Source organism: Cucurbita pepo, chromosome LG01, assembly GCF_002806865.2.
Source record: "Cucurbita pepo subsp. pepo cultivar mu-cu-16 chromosome LG01, ASM280686v2, whole genome shotgun sequence".
NCBI classification, from domain to species: Eukaryota; Viridiplantae; Streptophyta; class Magnoliopsida; order Cucurbitales; family Cucurbitaceae; genus Cucurbita; species Cucurbita pepo.
The window spans coordinates 20,651,543-20,660,104 of NC_036638.1; the positions used below are offsets into that span (position 1 = coordinate 20,651,543).

General features: G+C 35.8%; 2 protein-coding genes across 2 annotated transcripts in view; one reads left to right on the plus strand and one right to left on the minus strand.

Annotated features, from left to right (window-relative positions):
- Window positions 1-135: 135 nt before the first annotated feature.
- Window positions 136-5,011, minus strand: LOC111781062 (zonadhesin). Its single transcript, XM_023661471.1, has 5 exons — window positions 4,813-5,011; window positions 4,447-4,564; window positions 2,459-2,570; window positions 870-1,916; window positions 136-676 (listed from the first exon to the last, which is right to left on the minus strand). The coding sequence occupies exons 1-5, from the start codon at window positions 5,009-5,011 to the stop codon at window positions 419-421; spliced, it is 1,734 nt and encodes a 577-aa protein (XP_023517239.1). The 3' UTR covers window positions 136-418.
- A 1,606-nt stretch (window positions 5,012-6,617) lies between these two features.
- Window positions 6,618-8,562, plus strand: part of LOC111804884 (arginyl-tRNA--protein transferase 2-like) — a 3,088-nt gene continuing 1,143 nt past the window's right edge. Inside the window, exons 1-4 of the mRNA XM_023689735.1 lie at window positions 6,618-6,745; window positions 7,319-7,357; window positions 7,566-7,716; window positions 8,221-8,527. Of these exons, the coding sequence (XP_023545503.1) occupies window positions 6,619-6,745; window positions 7,319-7,357; window positions 7,566-7,716; window positions 8,221-8,527 (624 nt within the window). The 5' untranslated portion in view covers window position 6,618. The remainder of the gene's footprint in view (window positions 6,746-7,318; window positions 7,358-7,565; window positions 7,717-8,220; window positions 8,528-8,562) is intronic.

Consider the following 8,562-nt stretch of genomic DNA (forward strand, 5'->3'; position numbering starts at 1 on the left):
ATGCAGCTGCTACACCGAAATGGAAAACGGGCACTCTCTAATTCTTGGTGATTGATTAGCCTACAGCATAGCATTATTGGTACTGGTTCCCTCCAGTTCATGAAGGCTAGTTGTGGGATCTGCTATTGTCGATAGTTAACAATCAAAAGTTAAGTAGAAAATACGTCAACCGTGTCGAAAATGCGTAAGAACATAGTTCAGCATATAACATGTTCCTTTGTTCCTCTAAGCCATACAAAGCTCTGGAGTTACATAAATACAACAATCAGCGACTCAATAAACTTTACATCAGTCCTAGACACATGATTTGGTTATCACTTCCATGATCATCATCTTTGTACCATCATGAAAGTTGATATCCAAAATGAAACACTTGATTGATCAGAATGGCAGTTTAATTCCAAATGAACCATCAGCTTCACCTAGCGCACAAGCTGCGGGGTGATCGACCTCCTCTCTCGCTGCCAATTTCATCGTCAATTTCATGTGAATCTAGACAGAGTCCATTATTATTGACACTCATTTCAGAACTAGCGTTGCTGCTCGTGGCAAGAGGGGAGTCTGAAACACTGATATTTCTGCTTCGAGATGGCCCAGACCGTACGCTATACATTGAAGAAGCTGGAATATTTGTCATCAATGGGCGTAAATTACCTGGAATGCTTCGTCTTATATCCTGCTCAAGAAAAGTGTGCATAGCGTTAAACAAGAATATGCATTGAAAAGAAATCCGTGTGTGAGTTTGACATTGCCTATTGATCTTTTCACTTTCTACCGACAGTGAAGTTTATCCAAGAATGACGATAGAAAGGAAAAATAAAAATTCCCTTCCACAACAAAGATCCTTTGAGAACAAAATAGATACATACCATGTGTCTTATTGCCATATCCAGAGACTTCTTAGATAGTGTTCTCCCAAAGCCAGTGCTATCTGGTGATGAAGACTTCCCAGACAGATTCCCATGAGGTGAATGTTTGTCATCTTGCTTGGGAGGGACCAATTTGCGCATGCTTATAACCCTTTCAACCATTTTCGTCCCTATTAATACAGGGCTTATGTTGTCATTAGCTTTAGAATGCATACGGTTAATTGCAGGGACAGAACCTCCACTGAGATGAATACTTCCATTAGGTGCACGTCCTCTAGACGGAGAGCAAGATTGTCTTCTTGGCCTACCATTCGGAACAGGTTCTACAGAAGAAGATCGTGCACTGGGTGCTCCAGGCCGACCCCTTGTGGCTGAAAGTGGCCTTTCAGGAAGTGATGTTCTTAAATTGGGTGGAGCATCGAGTGAGAAACCAGGCATCTCTGAAGGATTCCATGGTCTGGATTTTACTGTTGGGGAAGCTCCCCTTGATGGTGCTTGATTCCTTGACGCTGTTGGGGATGGCCTTGAAATTGATGATGAAGACTTGACTAAGGAAACAGGTGCACTTGGTGCACTAGATGGTGTGGATGGCCGACGAGTTGGAGTTGAGGCCCTTGATGTGGGCTTAGCTGGAGGTACAGTAGGTCTGGAAGTCGGGGTTGATGATCTTGCTGTTCTTGTTGAAGTAGAAGATCTTGAAGGAACTGAGGACCTAGCAGACGAAACCGTAGGCTTACTCATGGTAGCTGTTGGCTTGGCTGAGGCAACTGCCAGCTTATTAGAAGTTGCTGCAAGCTTAGCCGAGGAAACTACTGGTTTATTTGAAGGCAAAGTTGCACGGGAAGTAGGCGTTGAGGATCTGGAAGTTCTAGATGTTGTGGTTAATGTAGGGCGTCCAGTTGGGGTAGCAGGTCTTGATCCAGGACCTCCGGATGATGAAGGACGACGTGTGCCTACACTTGAGGAGTTCAATCCTGGAGAAGAAGTTGCTTGTTTTGGGACCAAGTTGCTCCTCGTAGTAGTAGGTTCTTGTTGGAGATTTCCGAGCTGAAACCACAAAAGGAAACATATTAAAAAACAGAGAAAATTAATAACACAACAAAAATAACTGCTATTGAAATGTGTGAGGAATATTCAAAATTATCAGATACGAGCATAAGATTGAAAAATTGTTAGGTGTCATTCTAAGCGTAAAATTCCAAGCAATTCAAGAATGTAGGCCGGTAGATTTTCTCTTGTCTATAAACGAAAGATCGATCCGACTTGCTCTGTAGTGAACAAACTATGACAATGGCATAAACATACTTGGGAACAAAAACATCAAGCTTAATATAATCATCTACCAAAGGAAGAAAATAAACTCTTTTGCCTGTCTTGAGTGATTTAATTTCATGATGAGACAAAGTGCTGAATTCCAGCTTTTTCCTACTGAACTTCCCAAGAAATGAATTTCCACAATGAAACGACGTGGAAGGTTAAAAAGAACTCTTTAACAAGTATAACTATATCTATGTTTTTAAGAACCAAAGATACTCAAATCTCACCATGTTCTTCAACTTATTGAAGTTGAGACTTGAGAGAGAACTTACTCTAGATTTCAGCACATTGGATCGACCCATTGGAGTAGCATGTCTCATTGAGACCCTTTCTGAGTCTGGTTCCAAAGATGGAAAAAGAGGAGTTCCAGGAGGAGTTAGGAGCCTGAAAAGAGATCAACCTCTGGTTAATTTAACTGGTTCTTCAATTCGCACGAAGTAAAAGCCATATCCAATCATAAAGCAACTAGGCATGAACCATTTCTAAACCCAAAAAATAAATGTAATAAGCATTCCATTCTTGGAAAAGATACTTTTCACTATTGACATGTGATTGAAAACAGCTACGTCCAGATGTAAGCAAAAGGTACTTCTTGATAATCTTGGCTGCAACTCCCCACCAAAACCATTTCTTTCCCCAGCAATTAACACAACGTTTCAAACAAATCTAGTGTACTGGGAAGAGTCTCTTTGGGATCCCCATGATTCTAAAGTTCCAATAGATATAACCTATGATCTGTGGCAAGGGGTATAATCAACATAAATATTATTCTATCATGTCCAATATTTTTTTACCACAAAATCAACATTTCTGCATAATAGTCTTTGTTAAGAGGACTTTTTATTATAGCTGTGGTTGACTAGACAAGATCACACTCCTTGACTACTACGGAATTATCTAATCTTACCACATTTGATTTTAGGAAATNGCTCACACTCCTTGACTAATCCTACGGAATTATCTAATCTTACCACATTTGATTTTAGGAAATTCAAATATTATTTAATTTCCTACATAGACTAGTAACCAAGAACCTATGACATCAAAAACATTTAAATCCATAGATTGAGATTTCCACCACCAATCAACGTTGCCTGTTCCAGAAGTGAAATTAATGATAAATTTTAGGAATTCTACTTCTGCACCAAGGGTTGAGGTCATGCAGTATCACATTAAAAAATTGAGACATTTTCATTAAACTTGAGATGTCACTAGAATTCAAAATTGGAGATGGAAGAACCTCCTTTTCTTTCCATCTCCTTTTTTTTCTTTATTTGCATGTNCACCTATTCCACCTTTTCTTTCCATCTCCTTTTTTTTTCTTTATTTGCATGTTTTGTTTTCTTCTCACTCCCTTTGGAATTTTTCTTGTTATAAAAAAATAGTTTTAAGTACCCTGTACTTGTTTTTACCTTTCTCTTAAATCATGTCTTTAGTTCTTAATGAAACTAGCACTCATGCACACAAATTACGAACCATATGTGCCATTTCAATCAAACATAAAAGGCCAACTAAACAAATTAAACCAGATAGGTGCTTTAAACCGTTTTACATCATATTGCAAATGTCCCACACAATAAATAACGAAATATCAAAGGAAAAGATTTGACTTGTTTCATCGAAGTCAAATTCAACCAACTGGATCNTTACCTCTCTCTTAAATCATGTCTTTAGTTCTTAATGAAACTAGCACTCATGCACACAAATTACGAACCATATGTGCCATTTCAATCAAACATAAAAGGCCAACTAGACAAATTAAACCAGATAGGTGCTTTAAACCGTGTTACATCATATTGCAAATGTCCCACACAATAAATAACGAAATATAAAAGGAAAAGATTTGACTTGTTTCATCGAAGTCAAATTCAACCAACTGGATCAGCCTTTACTTGGTTTAATGGACTTATCAAAAAAAAAAAAAAAAAAAAAAAAAAAAAAAAAAAAAAAAAAAAAAAAAAAAAAAAAAAAAAANCAAGTTATGGCATTATATCTTTTATGTAGATGTTAGTCCAGATGCATAGAATAAGAACTTGTTTTGATTTCAAGGTTCCTATCTACCTTTTTTGCATATGTGTCTATTACCCAATACTAACCTGAGGACGTGCCATTTGGGAACCCTCCCAAGTCAATTACTAATACCAAGACATTGAGTAATTCTCAACAATATTAATGATCGGTTAATCCAGGATAGAAACAGCGATATATAGGAATATTCATTCAATAAACAAAAACGAGAAGTGTAATGCGATAACTTTACCAATCATAATCATTTTTATCATTGTCAGAATTAAGAAAATCATCGGCACCAGTCTTGCGAGTAGGAGCTGGGGTAGCTGATGAGATATTAAATATTGGAGAAGTTCCTGGTTTTGTTCCTGCACAAAACAGAAATTGAATTCGATAAAACATAGTTACAGAAGAGTAAGCAAAAATAGACGTCAAAAACAACGTGGATTACTCCTTTTCTTTCTGGATCAGTATTCATCTGATGGACAAAAGAACAAGGGCTACAAAACTTTAACTCTCGATTAAGAAAGGATTCTAGAAAGCTCCAGAACAAGGCCATAAAATAAAATTCAGTGCAGCTGAAGTGCAAGTCCAAAGTTTGAAAGAGAGGCTATACCTAAAGGCGCATCGAACTCTTCCACGTTATTAGAGAGAAGATCATTCCTCTCTTTCTCACGCTTTCTCATTTCTAAAAACAACGCAAGCTCCTCCTCCTTATCTTTCATAACCGACGCCCTCAGTCCTCCAACTTGCTGCTGCCGCGGCTTTGCCGGAGCTTGTATTTGCGATTCCAAAGCCCTAAAACTACGATTCATGTCTAAATCCCCCGAGTTTCGTGTTAAAAAATTTCAAAAACCACAGGTAGCCGAGAATACTTCAAAGCCAAAACAAAAAAAAAACAAAAACAAAAAAAAANACTGGTTGCAGAATCCGCCATTGTTGTCCGATCGAGCTCAGAAAATCGAAAGAGGTGACATTCACAGGTCGAACGGTGCCGTATGGAGTGCGAAACGGGGAAAATACCGGTGAGTTTATGCACCAAGCTTCTCTTTCTTTCTCTTGTGTTGCTGTGTTTCCCCTCACTTGAAGTCTACGTTTTCGTGTTGGGCCTTTTAGGTGGGTCAATATTACTGGATAATCACGATTTTACCCCTTCATTTCTTGCACACAAGGGCCTTGGTCCCCGTTGTCTTACAAAAATACCCCTCCATTCTTCCTCATATTTTCGAATAGGGCTTTCTTTGGGGTCGTGGGGTAATGATTCCTTTAGCTTATCACTCCTCCTAACCTCTCATCTTTTGAAAATGAAGGATTTTAAATTAGACCTACTCCCTTAACCGCCTTTTTAAGTCTCACCTTTTATTTATTTATTTATTTATTTATTTTCATTTTTTTCTAATTTTAAATATCTTTTATTTATTTCCATAATTATTTTCCTTATAACAAAAAAAAAAAAAAATCAACAAATTAATGAAAGAAGTCATAAATAAAATTGTAATCTCTGACCATTCCAAATATAGACTTTATACTTTTTAGATATTTATTATTTTACCTATTCAACAATATTATTTTATTTACACCACAATTCTAACTAAATTTAATTTTTATGATAACATATTCGTAATTATTGAATTAAAAAATAAATAAAGGTATATTATTTTGTTGTTTGACTTTATAAACTTTTTTTTAAACCAATAATTTGGAATCAATCAAAATTAATCATTTTATATTCCATTAATAAGACATATATTCACATCGCTATCCTTAGTTTTACACCATTTGAAAGAAAAAAAAATCATTATAGTATATTTGATGCTATATTACAGGTAGATGTAACATATATAAGTAAATACTATAGAGTTTCATAAGTTGTCTTTAATGAAATTAATATATGCAGTCTTAATTAAAATAGTTTTTTTCAATTTAATAAATGAGATAGAGAAGATTCAAGCATTTTACCTCTTTGTTGGGACATATAGTTGAACTATGCTCAATTTGGATGACACATATTAAAATAATTCCTCGAAAAAATAGATCATAAAATTAAATTTATTTTTTATTTTAATTTATTAGTATAATGGGAGATTGTTATAAACGTAATATAAAGAAAAGTTTATATAAGCAAAGATATTAACAAAAAATAATAATAATAATAATAATAACTGGATTTTAACTTTTGTTTCTTTCTTTATTAAATCAAGTATTTATTTATTTATTTATTTATTTATTTATTGACCAACAGGGTGTAGTCGTCAGTTTATTACTTTGAAATTCTGGTTTCAATGGTTTAAGACGATTCTTGTAGAAAATCAGTCTGATTATTTGAAAGTCTACCATTTTCAGGTTTTAGATTGATACAGAAAGCATAGAGACGATAGGTGATATATTGGTGTTGTGAATGAAATCGAAAATTGCCGGAAAGATGAGCGACGCGAGCAGTAGCACAATTGGTGGTGCGGAGAGAGGGGAAAGCGTTGTTTATGACTGTGGAAGACGAAAATCTTCTTGTGGCTACTGCAAATCGGGTTCTCGTGGCAGCGTCACTCACGGTCCGATTGATTTTTATTAAATTTCGCGAACTGTTTCTCTGTTACTTCTTCTAGCTCTTTCGTTTCATCGCTAGCTGCTTTGATTATTTGTTTTATCTGTGAATTGGATTCTGTCAATTTGGTTTGGTATTTTCACCTGTGAGATATGTTGGATAATTCTTTGATGCAAATTGCTAAATGTTTTCTGTTCTCTTATGGTTCTGAACTCTGTTTTGATGCATTTCTGCACCTTTTCTTTGGTATTGAGAGCTGTGATGGAATTTCAAGTTCATGTGATAGTTGTTAAGAACTCTGTATTGGTTACCTGTTATTTTCTCATCTTTTCCATTGATTTTCGATAGGACTGAATGATACGTATGAATTGTAGTTTTTAATTGAGGGAAATGTCCACATTAGGCATTTAAAACATGAATAATCAAAATATTTCTTGGCTGATGCGTTCTTCGGTCATTCCTGGCTTGATCCTTTAGACAATGCTTATAAATTTCTATGCTGCAATTCGAGAATTTAGAAGCTGAAAATGATTATAGCATTCCTGATCATCATTGATGTTGGCTTTTATTATCTTGGCAGGTTTATGGGCAGATAATCTTACTGTTGATGACTACCAAGGTTTGTTTTCCTGGCTCTTCTTTCAGTCTTTCCAGGACTTCCTTTTCTATCTGCAATCACAGTTCATGCTGCATTTTCAATTTTGTCTACAAAACTTTCATCATGCTCGCATATTTATCGATATATAGTATGGATGCTTGATCATTTTCTGAAATGGTTTCTGGCAATTTTATGTAATATAGGCTATATCTTTTTACTTGTTTCACAGATCTCCTTGATCGTGGCTGGAGAAGATCTGGCTGTTATCTCTACAAACCTGAGATGGAAAGGACATGTTGCCCTTCTTATACAATTCGTTTGAAGGCATCAGACTTTGTTCCATCTAAAGATCAATTACGAGTGTTTAGACGGTTTCAAAGGTATGATTTTAAAAGATTTTGGTGTTTAATTTTGTATTTATGTTCCTGAAATCTAACCTTCGCTTTCAACATCTTTTCTTGAGGTGAAAGATGTTGTCATTATCCACATTTGAATATACTTAATTACTTGAGCAAATTGATCGTGGGGGAGTTTGATGATTAGAGCATGTTTGCGAGTGATTTTGGAATAACCAAAATTACTTTTGTCATGTCCAAAATAACAAAAAACTAAAAAGGGCACGAATGAAGTGATTTTGGTCAATCTAAAATCACTCGCAAACATGCCTTTAGTGGGTTCTAGTTATAGAAATGAAACTTTGTTCTACACTTTTTGTTCAATTCGACCTTAAAAAACAAATTCTTTACCTTATTTCAGTTGGTCCAATGGGAGTTGTTTCTGTAAACATTTCATTTCTTTGTCATTTTAAAATCAGGCCTGGGAGGAAATACAATTGGATGCAGGCAGACCAGTTTAACATCTGATGTGTTTCTGTCTGTCTTTAGGTTTTTGGATGGAGAGTTGGAACAAGATAATCCAGTGGAGAACACAGAAGCTTCAAGTGCTTCCAAGAACTGTAGCTATGCACTTAATGGAGATTCTCACTCAGTAGAAAAGAACTCACTGTCCTTTAAAAATAAAGAAAACGAGGAAGGCCGCTTTATACTTCATCTGTCTGATCAGGTCGATGAAGCCATAAGCTTATTCTCCGAAAAAGGCGATCTTCCCCGTAACATACCGTTTCCAAGAGCGTCTGTCAAAAGGGTTTCCCATGTAAAGAAGAAACTGCTGGTTCAAGGATCAAAGGATCTTGTATACTCCTGCAATGTTGCATTCCAATTGTCTGC